Source organism: Mobula birostris, chromosome 1 (genome assembly GCF_030028105.1).
Source record: "Mobula birostris isolate sMobBir1 chromosome 1, sMobBir1.hap1, whole genome shotgun sequence".
Classification (NCBI taxonomy): Eukaryota; Metazoa; Chordata; class Chondrichthyes; order Myliobatiformes; family Myliobatidae; genus Mobula; species Mobula birostris.
In genome coordinates, this window is record NC_092370.1 from 222493375 (window position 1) to 222516616 (window position 23242).

Consider the following 23242-nt stretch of genomic DNA (forward strand, 5'->3'; position numbering starts at 1 on the left):
GTTCAACTCGTCTGCCATTTCCTTGTTCCCCATAATAAATTCACCCGCTTGTGTCTTCAAGGGCCCAATTTTGGTCTTAACTATTTTTTTTCCTTTTCACATACCTAAAGAAGCTTTTACTATCCTCCTTTATATTCTTGGCTAGTTTACCTTCATACCTCACTTTTTCTCCACGTATTGCCTTTTTAGTTACCTTCTGTTGCTCTTTAAAAGTTTCCCAATCCTCCGGCTTCCCACTCGTCTTTGCTATGTTATACTTCTTCTCTTTTATTTTTATACTGTCCATTACTTCCCTTGTCAGCCACGGCCTCCCCTTACTCCCCTTAGGATCTTTCTTCCTCTTTGGAACGAACTGATCCTGCACCTGGGTGGGGACAAGAGGAACTCTATCCCTTTTAAAGCGGTGGGAAGATAGGAGGAGGGCAGATGTCTGGAAAATGGAGCAGATGCAGGTGAGGGCAGCATCACTGGTGGAGGAAGGGAAACCCTGTTCTTTGAAGAATGAAGACACCTTTGATGTCCTGTAAGGAAAACCTTATTTTAGGAACAGATGAGACAGAGATGAAGGAACTGAGAAAAGAAAATAGCACTTTTACAGAAACAGGATGGGAAGAGGTATCGTCAAGATATCCTTGGGAATGGGTAGGTTTATAGAATATGCTGGTAGACAGCTTGTCTCCAGAGATAGAGAGATCAAGAATGGTCAGAAATAGACCAAGTGAATTTAAGGGCAGGGTGGAAGTTGGAGGCAAGGTTGGTGAAATTGATGAACTCAGCATGGGTGCATGAAGCAGCACCAGTGCAGTTGTCAATGAGCAGAGGAAGAGTTGGGGAGTATTACCAGAGTAGGTGTGGAACATCGACCGTTCTTGTAGCTATTAAAAAGGCAGTTGTAACTGAGGCCCATGGAAACCCCTCAAGTTTGGAGAATGTGGAAGGAGCTGAAAGAGAAACTGTTGAAGGTGAGGATCATTCTGCCAGACTGTGGAGGATGGTTTTGGAGGGGAACTGCCTGGGTCTTTTGTTGAGAAAGAAACTGAGCACGTTAAGGCTTTCTTGATGAAGGATAGAAGTGTATAGGGACTGGACGTCCATGGTGAAAATGTGCATTTAGGGCTGGGGAATTGAAAGTCGTTGAAGTGATCAAGAACACGTGAGGTGTCATGGACAATGGGAAGGGACAGAACCCCGAGGGAGTTAGAATAGAGTCGAGGTTTGCGGACTCGAATTCAGTGGGGCAGGAGCAGGCAGAGGTGATGGGCCCACCTGGACAGTCAGGTTTGTGCATATTGGGTAGGAGGAAGAAACGAGCAGTGTGGGATAAGGGAACTCTGAGTATGGTGGCAGTGGATGGGAGTTCTCCAGAGATGATGAGGTCAGTGATGGTGCCAGAGACAATTTTCTGATGGTCCGAAGTGGGGTCATTTTCAAGGGGTAAGTAAGAGGAGGTGTCTGAGAGTTGCCGCCTGGCCTTGGCAAGATAGAGGTTAGTCAGCCCTCAGTGCATTGTCAGAGGTCAGTACTTATCCAAATGACTTTTTAGGTGTTATTGCATTTACCTCTACCATATAGCCACCACTCTCAGTGTGAACACATTGCTCCTTAGATCCCATTTATATCTTTCCCTGCTCACCATAAACCTGTTCCTTCCAACTACATAGAACAGTACAGCAAAGTACAGGCTCTTTGGCCCACTACGTTGTGCTGACCTTATAACCTGTTCGAGATCCATCTAACCCTTCCCTCCCACATAGTTCTCCAATTTCCTACCATCCATATGCTTATCTAAGAGTTTTTAAAATGCCCCTAATGCATTCGCCTCTACCACTATCCCTGGCAGGGTGTTCCATGCACCCACAACGCCATGTAAAAAAAAAAGTATTTCCAATGCCCTCTACACTTTCCCAACGATCAAGATCACCCAATAATTTTTGAAAACCCACTTTCTTCAAGAAATGCATTTTCTCACAGATAGTATCGAGCAGGAGGTACAGAAGCCTGAAGTCCCACACCACCAGGTTCAAGAACAGCTATTTCCCTTCAACCTTTTGGTTCTTGAACTGACTGGCACAACCCTAAACACCACAGTTCAGCATCACTACGTCCGCTCTCCACTATTTTGTTCTGAATGTGTTCTTTCTTGTAAGAATCGTGACTAATTTGTGTTTAAATAGTGTGTTTCTTATGAATGCTGATTATCTGATGCTCTGCACCAGTGACGCTGCTTCAAGTCAGGTTTTCATTGCACCTGTACACACGTGGACTTGTGCAGATGACAATAAACTTGACCTTATGTTAGGAAGGAGATGGAAATCCAACGGCAAAATCAACAACATTTCTCACTACATTCCTACTTCAACTATTTGCCCAAAAGTTTAAATCTCTCCCAGTAATGATTCCACCTACGCGAGGAAAAGTTGTTTTACAAATAGAGAAGAGGTGGCCTGAGCTCACAGCCCAAGGGTTACTGAAACACTGTTAAATCACATCTCCCCTAGTGGAACTGGATCAAAAACTCGAACATAAAAAGCTCACAGGGTGAGGAAGCAGCAACAAACACAATAGGTTAAAAGGCTCCCTGTGTGCTGTAATCAGAAGCAGGTTTATTAACATATGTCATGAAATTTGCAGCTTTGTGGCTGCAGTACAGTGCGATACATTAAAAAATTAATATGATCAGAACATAGAACAGTACTGGCCCTTTGGCCCTCAATGTTGACCTTTCAACCTACTCTAATATCAATCTAACCCTTCCCTCTCACAATCCTCCATTTTTATTTCATCCATGTGCCTATCTAAGAGTCTCTTAAATCTCTCTGATGTATCTGCCTCTACCACCACCCCGGCAATGTGTTCCACACACTCTCCACCCTGTGTAAAAAAACCTACATCTGACATCCCCCTCTATACTTTCCTCCAATTACCTCACGATTATGCCCCTTGTAATAGCTATTTCCACCCTGGGGAGAAGTCTCTGGCTACCCACTCGCTCTATGCCTCTCATCATCTTATACACATCCATCAAGTCACTTCCATCCTCCTTCACTGCAAAAGGAAAAGCTCTAGCTCTATAACAGTACTCCTCAGTCCGCTACAACCTAGGGAATAAGGGCCCATCATATCCAACTTCTCCTTATAAGTCAGTCCCTCAAGTGCTGGCATCATCGGTGTGACTCTCTCTCCGCCCTCCTTTCCGTTTAATAAGCGTGACGGAGTAGTGTAGTGGTCAGCGTAACACTATCACAACACCAGCTGTAAGATCAGAATTCAATTCCGCTGCTGTCTGTAAGGAGTTTGCAAGCTCGTCCGTGACTGTGAGCTCCTATTTCCTCCCACATTCCAAAGACACACGAGTTAGAGTTAGTGAGTGGCGGGTACACTGTGTTGGGGCTGGAAGCATGGTGACACTTGCAGGCTGCCCCCAGCACCATCCTGGCTGATTTGATTTGACGTAAGTGATGCATTTCACTCTGAGTTTCGATGAACATGTGACAGATAAAGCTTATCTTTATCATCTCTTTCCTACAGCAGGGCGACCAACACTGAACACAATACTCCGTGTGACCTCACCAATGTCCTGGACAACCACACCATGACCTCCCAATCCACATCTTAACCTAATCAGCATGTTGTGCCTCATCTTGAGACACCCCCTCTCCATAGACAATGACTGACCTACTGAGGATTTAGGACTCTTCTGCCTCCGTTTCAGTTTTCTGACATCTGCAGGATTCTTGCCCTGGTTATTTAGTAGATGATGATCAGAGAGAGCAACACACACAATATGCTGGAGCAACTCAGCAAGTCAGTTAGCATCTATGGAGGGGAATAAGCAGTCGATATTTCCAGCCAAGGACTCGTCATCAGGACTGGAGAGGAAGGGGGAGGAAGCCATAAGAAGTAGATGGAGGTGGGGGGGGTGTGGGAGAGGTGAGTAAAATCTGGCAGGTGATAGGTGAGTCAATCACAAAGAGGAGAAAATCTGCAGACGCTGGAAATCCAAGCAACACACACAAAATGCTGGAGGAACTCAGCAGGACAGGCAGCAAGAGTAAACAGTCAATGTTTTAAGCAGAGACCTTTCAGCAGGACTGGAGAAAAAAAGATGAGGAGTAGATTTTAAGGTGCAGGAGGGGAAGGAGGAACACAAGGTGATAGGTAAAAATGGGAGGGGGGGTGAAGTAAAGAGCTGGGAAGTTGGTTGGCAAAAGAGATACAGGGCTGGAGAAGAGGGAATCTAATGGGAGAGGACAGAAGGCCATGAAAGAAAGAAAAACCGGGGGGGGGGGGGAAGGAGCACCAGAGGGAGGCGATGGGCAGGCAAAGAGATAAGGTGAGAGGGGGGAAAAGGTGGTGGTGAATGGTGAAATGGGGCACCAATAGAGGTTTGAGAAGTCAATGTTCATGCCATCAGGTTGGAGGCTACCCAGACGGAATATAATGTGTTGTTCCTCCAACCTGAGTGTGGCTTCATCATGACAGTAGAGGAGGCCGTGGATAGACATTAGAATGGGAATGGGAAGTGGAATTAAAATGGGTGACCACTGGGGGATCCCACTTCTTCTGGAGGATGGAGTGTAGGTGCTCAGCGAAACGGTCTCCCAATCCATACCTGGTCTCACCGATATACAGGATGCCATACCGGGAGCACCGAACACAGTAAATGACCCCAACAGCCTCACAGGTGAAGTGTCGCCTCACCTGGAAGAACTGTTTGGGGCCCTGAATGGTAGTGAGGGAGGAGGTGTAGGGGCATGTGTGGCACTTGTTCCACTTGCAAGGATGTGCCAGGAGGGAGATCAGTGTGGAGGGGGAGGGATGAATGGACAAGGGAGTTACCTGGGGAGCAATACAATGGAAAGCAGAAAGTGGGGAGAAGGGAAAGACATGCTTCATGGTGGGATCCTGTTGGAGATGGCAGAAGTGCCAGAGAATTATGTGCTGCACACAAAGGCTAGTGGTGTAGTAGGTGAGGACAAGGGGAATCCTATCCCTGGTCGGGTAGCCGGATCTCCCAGTGACCACCCTTTTCACCTTATGTTTCTCCCTCCCCTCCCCCAACTCATCCTTTTTCCTCCAGTCCTGCCGAAGGGTCTCGGCCCGAAACGTCGACTGTACTCTTTTCCATAGATGCTGCCTGGCCTGCTGAGTTCCTCCAGCATTTTGTGTGTGTTGCAGATGATAGGTGAGGCCAGGTGAGGGGGAAGAGGCAATGAAGTAAGAAGCTCGGAGGTGATAAGTGGAAGGGGTAAAGGGCTGAAGAAGGAGAAATCTGATTGGAGAGACAATGGACCGTGGGAGAAAGGGAAGGAGGAGGGGTACCAGAGGGAGGTGATGGGCAAGTGAAAAGAAGGAGGGGTGAACAGGGAATAGAAGAAGAGTGAAAAGAGAGGGGGAGAAATCTCCTTCTTCAGTACCCCCCCCCCAGCTACTCTCCTCCTCCAGTTCTGATGAAAGGTCTCGACCCAAAATGAGGACTGTTCATTCCACTCCATAGATACTGTCTGACCAGCTGAGTTCCTCCAGCATTTTGTGCGTGCTGCTCTGGGATTTGCAGTATCTGAAGAATCTCCTGCGTTGGTGATAAAGGAGAGGTGGGGAGGAGGGAGGTCAGGGCGGGTGTGCGCACTAGAACTGGGCTACTCGCTGCGGAATTTATTGAGCGGTGTGTACGTGTTGTTCTCGCTCGCGGCTCGGACTGATGAAATTATTGCCTGTGCTGAAGAGACTAGCTGCAGGGTAGTGGACCAGCTCACTGGGAGAATGGTTTGTACTAAAGAGAGGCAGCTGTGGCAGACCCTGGATTTATACAACACATTACAGCTCATCCTCAGGACATGCCAGATAGCCGAAGCTGCTCCCAAGTTCACTCAGGGCTTTAATGCAGGCACATTCAAAATGCACGATCAGCTCTCCTGATAAGTAAGGAGGCCATTCAGCCCACAGTCTGTGTGCCAGACCTAGACCTTCTCCAATTTGTTTTTAAACAGAGGCATCACAAAACACATCCTATCTTGATGCAGAACAGCTTGGAATGACAACTGTTCTCTGCCCGTGACCACAAGAAACTGCAGTGAGTTGTGGACAGATCACGGAAACACTTCTCCCTTCCATGGACTCTGTCTACACTTCTCAGTGCTTCAGTAAAGCAGCCAGCATAATCAAAGACCTCACCCACCTCAGACATCCTCTCTTCCCTCTTCTCCCACCAGAAGACACAAAAGCCTGAAAACACATAGCACCAGATTCAAGGACAGCTTCTATCCCACTGTTATCAGACTCTTGAACAATAAAAATGGACTCTTCACCTCACAATCTAACTCATTTTGACCTTTGCACCTTATTGCCTGCCTGCACTGTATTCTAGAATGCTCCATTCTGTTGTCACTTTTCTCTTTAGACCACAAGACATAGGAGCAGAAGTCAGCCACTTGGCCCATTGAGTATACTCCACCATTTCATCATGGCTGATCCATTTTTCCTCTCAGCCCCAATCCCTGTATCCCTTCATGCCCTGACTGATCAAGAATTTATCAACCTCTGCTTTAATGACACATAAAGACTTGGCTTCCATGGCTGCCTATGGCAACTAATTCCACAGATTCACCACTCCCAGGCTGAAGAAATTGCTCCTTATTTCCATTCTAAAAGGATTCCCCTCTACTTTGAGGCTGTGTCATCTGCTCTTAGACACGCTCACCATAGGAAACATCCTCTCTACTTCCAGTCTATCAAGGCCTTTCACCACTTGACAGGTTTTAATGAGGTCACCCCTCATTCTTCTGAATTCAAGTGAATACAGGCCCAGAGCCATCCAAAGCTCTTTATAACACAAGCCGTTCAATCCTGGAATCATTTTTGTGACCTCCTTTGAACCCTCTCCAATTTCAGCACATCATTTCTAAGATAAGGGGCCAAAAACTGCACACAATACTCCACGTGAGGCCTCACCAGTGCTTTATAAAGTTGCAACGTTACACACTTAACATTACATCCTTGCTTTTATATTCTAGTCCTCTTGAAATGAATGCTAACATCACATTTGCCTTCCTTATCAGAGACTCAAACTACAAATTAACCTTTTGGAAACCCTGCACAAGGACTTCCAAATCCCTTTGTGCCTCGGATTTTTCTACTTTCTCTCCATCTGGAAAATAGTCAACCCTTTCACTTCTTCTGCCGAAGCGCATGACCGTACATTTCCTGACACTGTATTCTGTCGCTTCTTTGTCCATTCTCCTCATCTGTCCAAGTCCTTCTGCAGCCTCCCTAGATCCTCAAACCCACCTACCCACAAAGCCATCAATTCCATCATCCAAATCATTGACATGTAACGTGAAAAGAATCAGTCCCAACACAGACCCCTGTGGAACACCACTAGTCGCCAGCAGCCAGGCAGAAAAGGCTCTCTTCATTCCCACTCTTTGTCTCCTGTCAATCAGCCAATGCTCTATCCATGCTAGAATCTTTCCAGCAGTACCATGGGCTCGTAGCTTGTTAAACAACCTCATGTGTGACACCTTCAGAAAATCCAAGTTCACAACATCGAATGACTCTCCCTCAACTATCCTGCTTGTTATTTCCTCAAAGAATTCCAACAGACTTCTCATGCAAGATTTTCCTGTGATGAATATGATATAAATGGTAAGATTCTTAGCAGTGTGGAGGATCTGAGAGATCTTGGGGTCCGTGTCAGTAGGACACTCAAAGCTGCTGCACAGGTTGGCAGTGTTGTAAAGAAGGCGTATGGTGTGTTGGCCTTCAGCAACCGTGGGATTGAGTTCAAGAGCCGTGAGGTAATGTTAGAGCTATACAAGACCTTGGTCAGGCCCCACTTGGAGTACTGTGTTCAGTTCTGGTCACCTCTCATTACAGGAAGGATGTGGATGCTATAGAGAGAGTGGGAGATTTACAAGGATGTTGTCCCTGGAGTGGAGAGCGTGCCTTATGAGAATAGGTTGAGTGAACTTGGCCTTTTCTCCGTGGGGCAACGGAGGATGAGAGGTGACCTGATAGAGGTGTATATGATGATGAGAGGTATTGATCATGTGGATAGATAGAGGCATTTTTCCTAGGGCTGAATTCACTAACACGAGGGGGACATAGTTATAAGGTGCTTGAAAATAGGTACCGAGGGGATGTCAGGGGTAAGTTTTTCCACACAGAGTGGTGAGTGCTTGGAATGCACTGCCGGTGGCAGTGGTGGAAGCGGATACAATAGGGTCTTCTAAGAGCCTCTTAGGTAGGTACATGGACTTTAGAAAAATAGAGGGCTATGCGTTAGGGAAATTCTAGGCAGTTTCTAGAGTAGGTTACATGGTCAGCAAAACAATGTGGGCCGAAGTCTGTAATATGTTGTAAATATCTATGTTCTATGAAACCATGCTATGGCCTATTTTATCATGTCCCTCCAAGTACCCGGAAACCACATCCTTAACGATCGACTCCAACATCTTCCCAACCACTAAGGTCAGACTAACTGGCCTATAATTTCCTTTCTTCTGCCTCTCTCCCTTCATGAAGAGTGAAAATTTGCAATTTTACATAGAACATAGAACAGTACAGCACAGTACAGGCCCTTCAGCCCACGATGTTGTACCGACCCTTAAACCCTGCCTCCCATATATCCCCCACCTTAAATTCCTCCATATACCTGTCCAGTAGGCTCTTAAATTTCACTAGTATATCTGCCTCCACCACTGACCCAGGCAGTGCATTCCACGCACCAACCATTCTCTGAGTAAAAAACCTTCCTCTAATAACCCTCTTGAACTTCCCACCCCTTACTTTAAAGCCATGTCCTCTTGTATTGAGCAGTGGTGCCCTGGGGAAGAGGCGCTGGCTATCCACTCTATCTATTCCTCTTAATATCTTGTACACCTCTATCATGTTTCCTCTCATCCTCCTTCTCTCCAAAGAGTAAAGCCCTAGCTCCCTTAATCTCTGATCATAATGCATACTTTCTAAACCAGGCAGCATCCTGGTAAATCTCCTCTGTACCCTTTCCAATGCATCCACATCCTTCCTATAGTGGGCGACCAGAACTGGACACAGTACTGCAAGTGTGGCCTAACCAGAGTTTTATAGAGCTGCATCATTACCTCATGACTCTTAAACTCTATCCCTCGACTTAAGAAAGCAAACACTCCATAAGCTTTCTTAACTACCCTATCTACCTGTGAGGCAACTTTCAGGGATCTGTGGACATGTACCCCCAGATCCCTCTGCTCCTCCACACTTCCAAGTATCCTGCCATTTACTATGTACTTTTCCAGTCTTCCTAAACCATTCCAGAATCTAGTGATTCCTGAAAGATCATTACTAATTTCTCCAATATCTTTTCAGCCACTTCTTTCAGAACCCTGGTGTGTACACCATCTGTTCCAAGTGACTTATCTATCTTCAGTCCTTTCAGTTTCCCAAGAACCTCTCTCTAGTTAAGGTAACTTTACACACTCATGACCCCTGACACCTGGAACTTCCACCACACTGCTAGTGTCTTCCACAGTGAAGTCTGACACAAAATACTTCCTCAGTTCTTCCATCATTTTGTATCCCCATTACAACCTCTCCACATCATTTTCCAGTGGTCCAATATCCTCTCTCACCTCTCTTTTACACTTTATTCATCTGAAGAAACTTTTGGTATCCTCTTTAATATTATTGGCTAGCTTACTTTTGTATTCCATCTTTACCTTCTTAATAACCTTCTTAGTTGCTTTCTGTTAGTCTTTCCAAGCTTCCCAATCCCCTAACTTCCCACTAATTTTTGCTCTATTATATGCCGTCTCTTTGGCTTTTATGTAGTACTACCTTAAATAATAGATAAAGATTGACTTTATTTGTCATATTTACAGTGATACATCAAAACATACAGTGAAATAGGTCATTTGCATTAACAGGCAGGAGAGAATTCCCAGGTGATTTGTAGACTGAGGAAGGGCTGTGAGATGACAGGTAAGTAGTTCCAGTTACATAGAACATCGAAAACTACAGCACAGTGTAGGCACTTCCACCTATGATGTTGTGCTGACCATTTAACCTGCTGCAAGGTTAATCCAACCCTTCCTACCTACGTGGCCGTCCATTTTTATTTCATCCATGTGCTTATCTAAGAACCTCTTAAATATTACTAATGTACCACCTCTCCTGTCAGGGTGTTCTACACACCCACCACTCTGGGCAAAAAAATACTACCTCTGACAACCCCCAATCATCTTAAAATTATGACTCTCATTAGCTATTTCTGCCCTGGGAAAAAGTCTCTGGCTGTCTACTCTATCTATGCCTCTTTACATCTTGTACATCTCCATCAAGTCACCTCTCACCCTTCCTTTTCTCCAAAGAGAAAAGCCTGAGCTTAGAAGGATATGGGCCAACTGTGGACAAATGGGATGGGCTTACATGGATATCTGGGGAGGTGTGGACCTGTGAACCAGAGGGCCTGTTTCTGCACTGCATGACTCTACTGGCGTGGATACACCTTTGCTCTACAACGAAACCACAGAACGAAAAGCAGCTGTGAATTACAGGTAACACCGTGCTTCAGGATGTACCACTTTCAGGAAGGGACATGAATGCCATCTGCCATCTGAGATGGATATTAAAGAATGCCAAAGCGTTATTCTGGAGTAGGAGTCTGGTTAATATCCTGCTGCCCTGCGCAATGTTAACCAAACTAACAGGACGCCTGCTGTACGTCACACTGCGGTCAGCAGGGCCTGGTGTTCCAAGAGCTGTCTCCCTCCTGTTCTCTGATCCACAACTGTTAGGAGTTTGGGACGTTGCAGTGAGGTGAGGAATTATGAGGTGATCTTCCTCCGCAGCACCAGAGGCTGAGGAGAGACCTGAAAGCAGTTTATATGATTATGATGATTATGAGAGGCATAAATAGAGTGGACAGTGTCTTTATTACCCCCCACCCCCCACCGGGATCATAAATAACATCTCCTCCTCACTGATAACCAACACTGGCACACCTTGGGAATACATGCTTAGCCCATGGCTATACTCACTCAACACCCACAACTCTATGACTAGACGCAGCTCAAATGCCATCTATAAATTCACCGATGATACAACTACTGTTGGCAGAATTTCAGTTGGTGGTGGGAGGACGTACAGGAGCGAGATATACCAGCCAGTGGGGTGGTGTCGCAGCAACAACCTAACACTTAACGTCAGTAGGATAAAAGAGCTGATTGTGAACTTCAGAAAGGGTATGACGAGGGAACACAAATCAATCCTCATAGAGGGATTAATGTGGAGAGAGTGAGCAATTTCAAGTTCCTGGCTGTTAATTTCTCTGAGGATCAAACCTGGTCCCAACATATTGAGCAGCTATAAAGAGGGCAAGACAGCAGCTATATTTCATTAGGAGTTTGAGAAGATTTTGTATGTCATCTAAGACATTCTAAAGTTTCTACCGATGTGCTGTGGAGAGCATTCTGACTGGCTGCATCACCATATGGTATGGGGAGGAAGGTGGGGCGAACGTACACAGTCGAAGTAAGCTGCAGAGAGTTGTAAAATTACTCAGCTCCATCATGGGTACTAGCCTCCATAGTCTTCAAGATATTTTCAAGGAGTGGTGCTTCAAAAAGGCGGCATCTATCATTAAGGATCCCCAACACCATCTTCTCACTGTTACCATCAGGAAGGAGGTACAGAAGCCTGAAGGCACACACTCAGCAATTCAGAATCGGCTTCTTCCCCTCTGCCATCCAATTTCTGAATGGGCATTGAATCAATGAACACAACCTCATTACTTTTTTGCAATATTTATTTAACTGTTTTTATATTATATACACACACACACACACACACACACAGTGGCATGCAAAAGTTTGGGCACCCCAGTCAAAATTTCTGTTACTGTGAATAGCTAAGCGAGTAAAAGATGAACTGATTTCCAAAAGGCATAAAGTTAAAGATGACACATTTCTTTAATATTTTAAGCAAGAAAACTTTCCTCATTGCAGCCAAAATTCAGCATCAGAAGTTTGCAAAGGAACATCTAAACAAGCCTGATGCATTTTGGAAACAAGTCCTGTGGAATGATGAAGTTAAAATAGAAATTTTTGGCCGCAATGAGCAAAGGTATGTTTGGAGAAAAAAGGGTGCAGAATTTCATGAAAAGAACACCTCTCCAACTGTTAAGCACGGGGGGTGGATCAATCATGCTTTGGGCTTGTGTTGCAGCCAGTGGCATGGGGAACATTTACTGGTAGAGGGAAGAATGAATACAATTAAACACCAGCAAATTCTGGAAGCAAACATCACACTGTCTGTAAAAAAGCTGAAGGTGAAAAGAGGATGGCTTCTACAACAGGATAATGATCCTAAGCACACCTCAAAATCCACAATGGACTACCTCAAGAGGCACAAGCTGAAGGTTTTGCCATGGCCCTCATAGTCCCCTGACCTAAACATCATCGAGAATCTGAGGATAGACCTCAAAAGAGCAGTGCATGCAAGACGGCCCAAGAATCTGACAGAACTAGAAGCCTTTTGCAAGGAAGAATGGGCAAAAATCTCCCAAACAAGAAGTGAAAGACTCTTAGCTGGCTACAGAAAGCATTTACAAGCTGTGATGCTTGCCATTTGGAAGGTTTCCAGGGTGCAGGCCTGGGCAAGGTTGTATGGAAGACCCGCAGTTGCCCATGCTGCAAGTCTCATTTCTCCATACCACCGATGTTGTCCAAGGGAGGGGCACTAGGGCTGATACAGCTTGGCACCGGTGTCGTCGCAGAGTAATGTGTGGTTAACTGCCTTGCTCAAGGATACAACATACTGCCTCAGCCAAGGCTCGAACTAGCAACCTTCAGATCCCTAGACTGATGCCTTAACCATTTGGCCACACGCCAACATATATAGATAGATAGATATAGATATATACACATACATACATACACACAGTTATTGTAATTACAGTATTTTTCTATATTATCATGTGTTGCACTGTACTGCTGCCACAGTTAACAAATTTCACGACATATGCTGGTGATATTACACCAGAATCTGATTCTGTACACTCTTACCAGTACCAGACTGGCATGCATTTATGGTGAGAGGGGTAAGGGAGATCTGTGGGACAAGTTTTTTTTAAACACAGGGAGTGGAGGGTGGCTGGAGTTCTGCCTGGAGTGGTGGTAGAGGCAGATACAATAAAGGCATTTAAGAGGATCTTAGCTTGGCACATGGATGTCCAAAGAATGGAGGGGTAAGGACATTGCGGGCAGAAGGGATTAGTTAATTGTTAGTTTTACTTTGTTCATGGGCGAAAGGGCCTACATGGAACATAGTACAGGCCTTTCTGTCCACAATATGCTGCCAACCTTTTAACCTATGTCTAACCCTTCCCTCCCAAGTAGCTCTCCATTTTTCTTTCATCCATGTGCCTAAAAGTTTATTAAATGTCCCTAATGTATCTGCCTCTACCACCACTCCTTGTAGGGCATTTCATGCACCCACTACCCTCTGTGTAAAAAAGCCTGCCTCTGACATCTCCCTTGTACTTTTCTCTAATCACCTTAAAGTTCTGTGCCCTGGTATTATCCATTTCGGTACAGACACAGCAGGTTGAAGGGCCTGTGCTGTGCCTTCCTGCCTACACTGCAAAGAGAATGAGAGGCAGGTGGCTACCCAGGGAGAGTCCACAGGAGCGGAGCTGGTTTCAGTGAGACTCAGGTGAGGGGGGAGGGGAGAGGAGAGGAGAGCGAGTCCAAACCGGGTGAAGCCAAATCTGCTGCCTTGAACTCTGGCTGAATTGTCTGAAAGCCAACGACGAACGTCTCCAGGGATTCCGCCCTGGCCCTCCCCTGCATCACTTCAACCAGAACTAGCTCTTCCCTCAAACTGAAAAATCTCCCAAACCTCACACGATGAGACACCCCTCCAGCCAGGCTGGAAGTGCATCTTTCCTGAAAGGGCTCGCATGCCAATTTCCTTCGCACGGATACAAGGAGAGAGTGAATTGCTGCAGATGCCGCTGAGGAGGCCAGGACCCACCGCAGTGCCTCTCCGCATCCCCTGAGCCCACCATCTCAACTTCTGCCTCCCCCCAGGGGCAACCCAGTGAGCCTCCCAGTTACGGAGGGGCTTTGCCCCACAGGTCAGTAACGACAGAGGGCAAGTGACTCAACCTTCGGGAATTGGGGCACTGTAACACCCCCACTTACTGCCCCACATCTCACACACACTAATACTCAGACCAACACAGAATTCCTACACTTGTAGTAAGAAGCAGGCCCTTTGGCCCAATTGGTCTATACTGACCCAGTCTTGTATTTGGCTCATATCCCTCAGTTACTTCCTCTGCTAAATTCATTTGTTTGAGGCATTGATCGTGTGGATAGCCAGAGGATTCTCCCCAGGGCTGAAATGGCTAACACGAGGAGGCATAGTTTTAAGCTGCTTGGAAGTAGGTACAAAGGGGATGTTAGAGGCAAGTTTTTCCACACAGAGAGTGGTGGGTGCGTGGAATGCACTGCCAGCGACAGTGGTAGAGGCAGATACAATCGGGTCTTTTAAAAGAGTCTTAGATAGGTACATGGAGCTTAGAAAAGTAGAGTGCTATGCAGGATGGAAATTCTAGGCAGTTTCTAGAGTAGGTCAGCACAATATTGTGGGCCGAAAGGCCTGTAATGTGATGTAGATTTCTATGTTCTATGTGTGGAGATCTGGAACACAGAGCTCAGAACATACAACACACGAGAGACTCTTCAGCCTCACAATGTTGTGCCAACTGAATTTCTTTAGTAGTCAAATACCCAACTACACTAATCCCGTCTACCTATACAACGTCCATAACCTTCCATTCCCTGTCATTTTTGTGCCCATTTGAGAGCCTCTTAAAACCCCTGTCATATGCACCTCCACCACCACAAAAGGCAGCGCATCCCAGACACCCACCACTCTCTGTGTGAAAATAAAATTGCCCTGCATACCTCCTTTAAAGACAAGATAGAGATTGAAGGTTAGTTTTTATTTGCCAAGTGCATTGAAACGTAGAGTGAAATGCATCAGTGATCAATACGATCCTAGGATGTGCTGGGGACAGCCAGTGTCGCCACACCACTGGCAACAACATAGCAAGCCCACAACTCACTAACCCTAACCTGCATGTCTTTGGAACGTGGGAGGAAAAAGGGGCACTCGGAGGAAATTCACACAGTCATGAGAACATATAAACTCCTCACAGACAGCCGCAGGAATTGAACTCGTATCGCAGGTGCGGCAAAGCGTTATGCTGACCGCTACATTACCATGCCTCCCTCTCACTCATAGTACATGCCCTCTGGTATTAGACATATTCTGTCTAGGAAAAGAATTCTACTCTGTCTATGCCTCTCATAATCTTATAAACCTCCATCAGATCTCCCCTCAGCCTCCGTCACTGGGAAGAGGACAGAAAAGGTTGCTGCCAGGATTTGAGGAGCTGAGTTATAGGGAAAGGTTGAGATTATAAAATATAGGAAAAAAATTAGGCCAGTCAGCCCATCGAGTCTGCTGCACCATTCGATCATGGCTCTCAGCCCCATTCTCTTGCCTTCTCCGTATAACCTTTACCAGTCAAAAACCCGTCAACTTCTACTTTATAAGTAGACCAAAAGATTTGGCTTCCACAGCCGTCTGTGACAATGAATTCCACAGATTCACTATCCTCTGACTAAAGAAATTCCTCATCTCTGTTCTAAGAGGCTGCCCTTGTATTCTGAGGCTGTGCCCTCTGGTCCTGACTCTCCCACTATTGGAAACATCTTCGCCATGTCCACTCTATCTAGGCCTTTCAATATTCGATATAGGTTTCAATGAGATCCCCTTTCATTCTTCTAAATTCCAGATGGCCCAGAGCCATCAAATGCTCCTCATACCTTCACCCTTTCGTTCCCAGAATCCTTCTCATGAACCTCCAATGTCAGCACAACCTTCCTTAAATATGGGGCCCAAAACTGCTCGCAATACTCTGTGCAGTCTGACCAATACCTCAGGTTGAGTAGGTTAGGAATTTACTCCCTGGAGCGTAGGAGAATGAAGGGAGATTTGATAGAGGAATACAAAATTATGAAGGGTATCAACAGAGTAAATGCAAGTTGGCTTTTCCTCATCAGGGGCCCAAAATGTCGACTGTTTACTCTTTTCCATAGATGCTGCCTGGCCTGTTGAGCTCCTCCAGCGCTTTCTGTGTGTTGCTTTGATTTCCAGCATCCACAGATTTTCTCAGGTTTGTTTTTCCACTGAGGCTGAATGAGGTCATAGGTTAAGGGTGAAAGAAGAAATATTTAAGAGAGTGGTGCAAAGATGTGGTGCCAGAGGTGGATGTGGATTCAATTGCAACTTTTAAGAGAAGTTTGGATAAGTACACAAATAGAGGGCTATGGTCTAGGTGTGGATCAATGAAACTAGGCAAAATAACATGGACTAGATGGGCAAAAAGACAAACTTTGTCTGATATGAGACAACACTTCACTTGTGAGTCTATTGAGGTCATCTATTGCATCCGGTGCTCCCGGTGCGGTCTCCTCTACATCGGTGAGACCCGACGCAGATTGGGGGACCGCTTCGTCAAGCACCTCCACTCCATCCACCACAACAGACAGGATCTCCCGGTAGCCACCCACTTCAACTCTGCTTCCCATTCCCATTCAGATATGTCCATACATGGCCTCCTCTACTGCCATGATGAGGCTAAACTCAGGTTGGAGGAGCAACACCTCATATACCGTCTAGGTAGTCTCCAGCCCCTTGGTATGAACATAGAATTCTCCAACTTCCGGTAATTCCCTCCCCCTCCCTTCCTCTATCCCTATGTCACTCTGTCCCCTCCCCCAGCTCCCTCATGGTTCCGCCTCCTTCTTCTACTACCCATTGTTTTCAGGGCTATGACGTCAATGCTTCCCCTCTCTCACCCCTTTGCCTTTCAACTGAAGCTACAAGCATTCTTCAAATCCTTCCCCATCTTTCACTCTTCAGTCCTGACGAAGGGTTCCGGCCCGAAACGTCAACTCATCATTTCTAAGTGATGCTGCCCGACCTGCTGAGTTCATCCAGCGTACTGAAAGTGTTGCTTTGATCACAGCATCTGCAGTTTATTTTGTGGTTGGGAATCAAGGGGGTCTGCTCTTGATCCACATCTCCACATGTGCTTGGAGTGGTTGAGAGCTACAATCACGGCGTAGAACAATGGAGTCTTAGAGTCACACAGCGCGAAACAAACCCTTCGGCCCATCTACTCCATGCTGACCAAGATGCCCCATCCAAGCTAGTCCCATTTGCCAGCGCATGGACCAGAACTTTCTTTATCTTGTGAGCATGCTACACTGGCAACAGAAGCATGGCGACACTTAGAGGGCTACGGGTAACCCCAGGTAATTTCTAAGGTGAGGACATCTTTGGCACAGTTTTGTGGGTCGAAGGGCCTGTATTGTGCTGTAGGTTTTCTATGTTTCCCCCAACACATCCTCGGAATGAGTTTGTCATTGACCAAATGATGCATTTCATAGTGTGGTTCAACGTTTGTGACAAATAAAGCTAATCTTTCTTTTTAAATCTTTCCAATCCATGTACCTGTCCAACTGTCTTTTAAATTATAGTACCTGCCTCAATTACTCGCTAGCAGCTCATCCCACATACCATCCCTACACTAACTTCTAATTTTATACACGTAATTCTTTACCATTATTGAGTGTTTCTTTTCGTTGCATTTGCACCCTGACCAACACGCCATTGCAGATTATCAATACTGTACATTCCCAATGTATATTGGGAATAAATTTAATCCTCTACCTTTCCTGTGCAATGTGTTGCTTGCCAATCACACTCCTGTTCAACCTTCTCCCCTCCACCCAACTTAAATCTACGCCGTAGTTCTTGTTTCGGACGAGGACACCCTAGTCTCCCCCTGACTCCGGTGGGGAGGACAGCTGTGGGATGAGCCAGAGAGAGGCCAGAGCTGGGGGAAGCACAAACATCTGGGAGGGTCGGCAGGCCAGAGGGAGTCACAAATCCGGGAGGAACAAGACAGTGCCGAGGCTCAGGAGGAACAGAATTGCGGGGTTGTGAAGTGGGAACGGGCAGAAAGGTGGCGGGTCCCAGGACAGGGCAAGAGAGGTCTGGGTGTGGCAGGGGGGTTGTCATCAGAGAAAAAGCCCAACGATTCCTGAAGCGGACTTATAGTGCTCAACAGCAGGCGCAACTGAGATGTGACTTGCTCCCCGCACTGGAAAACACAGAGTAACATCACCACCCAGAGTAACACAAGAATCAGTGCAAGCACAACGAGGACTGACTCACACACGTACACCACCAACACACACAGCACCCTGATCAGCCATCAGCTACAAAGATTCAATGAAAATTCAACCGGGTCAAAGCACATTATGCGCAAAGAAGCACGGCTCACACTCTGCTCCCAAGTCTGCCATACACAGGTAGCTGACAGGACGGCTGGTCGACTGCTTGCTTGAGCTGCGTTGATCCACACCACCAGTGGGCAAAGACTCATCGTGAAGCCAGATGAACTGGGCACCGGGTTCACAATGGGAAGTGCCTGGATTGGGACTGGGGGTGGTCGGGGACAGAGTAGTGGCCTCTCCCAGGGACTAATGCTTGTCTACACCTGTGGGGAGGGAAGGATCTTGCAAGAAGGTTGGAGGGAGAATTCAGAGAAGGAGGGCAAGGATAATCTGTGGAGAACCTACTCAAACACACCCTTGTCCCCCTCTTCCAAAACTCAGTGGCTAAGCCAGCAAATAAACAGAGAGAGGTGATGCACAGTGTGGGGGAACAGCCCATCACGGCTGACAGTCCAGCCTCACACAGGAAGAGTGTGTGTTTAGATTGGCACAGCAGAACAATCACCCTTAGGTGGAAGCAGAGACAGAAGGAAAGCAGAAAGGGTGGGGGGGGAGACTGGAGGGAGAAAAGGGAGGGTGGGGAACAAGAGTGGGGGGCAGAAAGGGAAGGGTGAGGGAGAGACTGGGGGCAGAAAGGGAAGGTTGGGGGAGAGAGTGGGGGGCAGAAAGGGAAGGGTGGGGGAGAGAGTGGGGGGCAGAAAGGGAAGGGAGAGGAGAGACTGGGGACAGAAATGGGGTGGGGAGAGGGACTGTGGGGGAGACACTGGGGACAGAAAGGGAAGGGTGGGGGAGACACTGGGGACAGAAAGGGAAGGGTGGGGAAGAGAGTGGGGGGCAGAAAGGGAAGAGTGGGGAGAGACTGGGGCAGAAAGGGAAGGGTGGGGAGAAATGGGGCAGAAAGGGAAGGGTGGGGGAGAGAGTGGGGGGCAGAAAGGGAAGGGTGGGGGAGACACTGGGGACAGAAAGGGAAGAGTGGGAGACAGACTGGGGGGGCAGAAAGGGAAGGGTGGGGGACAGACTGGGGGCAGAAAGGGAAGGGTGAGGGAGAGACTGGGGGCAGAAAGGGAAGGGTGAGGGAGAGACTGGGGGCAGAAAGGGAAGGGTGGAGAGAGGGACTGTGGGGGAGACACTGGTGACAGAAAGGGAAGGGTGGGGGAGACACTGGGGACAGAAAGGGAAGGGTGGGGAAGAGAGTGGGGGGCAGAAAGGGAAGAGTGGGGAGAGACTGGGGCAGAAAGGGAAGGGTGGGGGGAGAGTGGGGGGCAGAAAGGGAAGGGTGGGGGAGACACTGGGGACAGAAAGGGAAGGGTGGGGGAGACACTGGGGACAGAAAGGGAAGGGTGGGGAGAGGGACTGTGGGGGAGACACTGGGGACAGAAAGGGAAGGGTGGGGAGAGGGACTCTGGGGGAGACACTGGGGACAGAAAGGGAAGGGTGGGAGAAAGACTGAGGGGGGGCAGAAAGAAAAGGGTGGGGGACAGATTGGGGGGCAGAAAGGGAAGGGTGGGGACAGGGACTGTGGGGGAGACACTGGCGACAGAAAGGGAAGGGTGGGGGAGACACTGGGGACAGAAAGGGAAGGGAGGGGAGAGACTGGGGGCAGAAAGGGAAGGGTGGGGGAGACACTGGGGACAGAAAGGGAAGGGTGGGGAGAGGGACTGTGGGGGAGACACTGGGGACAGAAAGGGAAGGGTGGGAGACAGACTGGGAAGCAGAAAGGGAAGGGTGAGGGAGAGACTGGGGGCAGAAAGGGAAGGGTGAGGGAGAGACTGGGGGGCAGAAAGGGAAGGGTGGGGAGAGACTGGGGGACAGAAAGGGAAGGGTGAGGGAGAGACTGGGAGCAGAAAGGGAAGGGTGGGGAGAGACTGGGGATGGAAAGGGAAGGGTGGGGAGAGGGACTGTGGGGAAGACACTGGGGACAGAAAGGGAAGGGTGGGAGACAGACTGGGGGGCAGAAAGGGAAGGGTGGGGAGACACTGGGGACAGAAAGGGAAGGGTGGGGAGACACTGGGGACTGAAAGGGAAGGGTGGGGAGAGGGACTGTGGGGGAGACACTGGGGACAGAAAGGGAAGGGTGGGGAGAGGGACTGTGGGGGAGACACTGGGGACAGAAAGGGAAGGGTGGGAGACAGACTGGGAAGCAGAAAGGGAAGGGTGGGGAGACACTGGGGACAGAAAGGGAAGGGTGGGGAGACACTGGGGACTGAAAGGGAAGGGTGGGGAGAGGGACTGTGGGGGAGACACTGGGGACAGAAAGGGAAGGGTGGGGAGAGGGACTGTGGGGGAGACACTGGGGAAAGAAAGGGAAGGGTGGGGAGAGGGACTGTGGGGGAGACACTGGGAAGAGAAAGGGAAGGGTGGGGAGAGACTGGGGGGCAGAAAGGGAAGGGTGAGGGAGAGACTGGGGCAGAAAGGGAAGGGTGGGGGAGAGAGTGGGGACAGAAAGGGAAGGGTGGGGGAGAGAGTGGGGACAGAAAGGGAAGGGTGGGAGACAGACTGGGAAGCAGAAAGGGAAGGGTGGGGAGAGACTGGGGGGCAGAAAGGGAAGGGTGAGGGAGAGACTGGGGCAGAAAGGGAAGGGTGGGGGAGAGAGTGGGGACAGAAAGGGAAGGGTGGGGGAGACACTGGGGACAGAAAGGGAAGGGTGGGGGAGACACTGGGGACAGAAAGGGAAGGGTGGGGAGAGACTGGGGTGCAGAAAGGGAAGGGTGGGGAGAGGGACTGTGGGGGAGACACTGGGGACAGAAAGGGAAGGGTGGGGGACAGACTGGGGCAGAAAGGTAAGTGTGGGGAGAAATGGGGGCAGAAAGGGAAGGGTGGGGAGAGAGTGGGGGGGCAGAAAGGGAAGAGAGGGGAGAGACTGGGGGAAGAGAGGGGAGAGACTGGGGGCAGAAAAGGAAGGGTGGGGGAGACACTGGGGACAGAAAGGGAAGGGTGGCGGAGACAGAAAGGGAAGGGTGGGGAGACAGAAAGGGAAGGGTGGGGAGAGACTGGGGGGCAGAAAGGGAAGGGTGAGGGAGAGACTGGGGGCAGAAAGGGAAGGGTGGGGAGAGAGTGGGGGCAGAAAGGGAAGGGTGGGGAGAGAGTGGGGGCCAGAAAGGGAAGAGAGGGGAGAGACTGGGGGAAGAGAGGGGAGAGACTGGGGGCAGAAAGGGAAGGGTGGGGGAGACACTGGGGACAGAAAGGGAAGGGTGGTGGAGACAGAAAGGGAAGGGTGGGGAGACACTGGAGACAGAAAGGGAAGGGTGGGGAGAGACTGGGGGGCAGAAAGGGAAGGGTGAGGGAGAGACTGGGGGCAGAAAGGGAAGGGTGAGGGAGAGACTGGGGGCAGAAAGGGAAGGGTAGGGGAGAGAGTGGGGGCAGAAAGGGAAGGGTAGGGGAGAGAGTGGGGGCAGAAAAAGAAGGGTGGGGAGAGACTGGGGCAGAAAAAGAAGGGTGGGGAGAGACTGGGGCAGAAAGGTAAGTGTGGGGAGAAACGGGGGCAGAAAGGGAAGGGCGGGGAGAGAGTGGGGACAGAAATGGAAGGGTGGGGGAGACACTGGAGACAGAAAGGGAAGGGTGGGGAGACACTGGAGACAGAAAGGGAAGGGTGGGGAGAAACTGGGGGGCAGAAAGGGAAGGGTGAGGGAGAGAGTGGGGGCAGAAAGGGAAGGGTGGGGGCGAGAGTGGGGGCAGAAAGGGAAGGGTGGGGAGAGACTGGGGGGCAGAAAGGGAAGGGTGGGGAAAGGGAAGGCGCAGAGGGGAAAGGGGCAGAGAGAGACGGGAGGAGCACAGAGGTAGTGTGAGGGAGGTGGGAGTGTGGATAAGGGAGGAGAGGGAAGAGTGAGGCAGAGGGGAATAAAGAGTGTACGTGATGGAAGAGAGATGGGGCTCGTCTGCTTTCTCCATCCCAAGGAAGCATTGTGGTAGCGGCGGCGGCGGCGGTGGTGGTGGTGGTGGTGGTGGTGGTGGTGGTGGTGTTGGAGGGGAGACCACCTCTCCCCACGCCCTCCCCTCCCCACCCCACGAGGAATGTCTGATGAACACACACACACCCCACCCCTTCTCCCTGTACACTTACGCACCCACCCCTGTACACACACAGGCACACAACACCCCGAACGTCCACAGACACCTCCAACAACACCCCACCCCGCCCACTCACTCAAAGACAACACGAGCCCCCACCCAACCCCAAAACTGTAAAACAAGAATACTTTTTCCGTCAGCGTCAAAAGTGCAACAAATGCCCAGTTTCGAGCGGCGGCGAAGCTGGTGTGTATGTCCAGTGAGAGGGGTAGAGAAAGAAGGGAAGAGTGGCGCGGGGAACCCCGGAGACGCACTCACCGTCTACCTGTCTGCTCCCGCTCCATGACCAGCCGGGAGTCAGCAGAGCCCAAGCGTCTGTCAGCCCCGCTCCGTCTCCGTTCCGCCAGCGCCGAGAGCCGCCGTCACTCACCGGTGGGGGCCGGCCCGTCTCCGCCCTCTCCGGCCCTCCTCTCACCCACTCACTCACTACTTCCTCCCTTCCACACTCACTCCTTCACATCTACTATCTCTCTCTCTCCCTCTCCCTCATTCACTCCCTTCATCCACTCACATTCTCACTCTGTTCCCTCAGCCCTCTCCTTCCTCCCTCATTCCCTCTTCCACACTCACTCTCCCTTCCTTATATCCCCCTATCTCTCTTCCTCACTCACTCCCCTCCCTCCATCACTGCCACCCTCTATCCCTCACTCATACATCAGCTCTTCCGGTCTCACTCACCCTTCCCTCACAACACTCTCATCCCCCTCCCTCCCTCCGTTCCCCCACTCTTATCCCCCTCCCTCCCTCCATTCCCCCACTCTCATCCCCCTCCCTCCCTTCCCCCACTCTCATCCCCCTCCCTCCCTTCGTTCCCCCAC

General features: G+C 49.3%; 1 protein-coding gene across 1 annotated transcript in view; it reads right to left on the bottom strand.

Moving 5' to 3' along the window:
* esr2a (estrogen receptor 2a) overlaps window positions 1-22763 on the bottom strand; it is a 254930-nt gene extending 232167 nt beyond the window's left edge. Inside the window, exon 1 of the mRNA XM_072272202.1 lies at window positions 22683-22763. Coding sequence (XP_072128303.1) covers window positions 22683-22708 — 26 coding nt within the window. The 5' untranslated portion in view covers window positions 22709-22763. The remainder of the gene's footprint in view (window positions 1-22682) is intronic.
* Window positions 22764-23242: the final 479 nt, after the last annotated feature.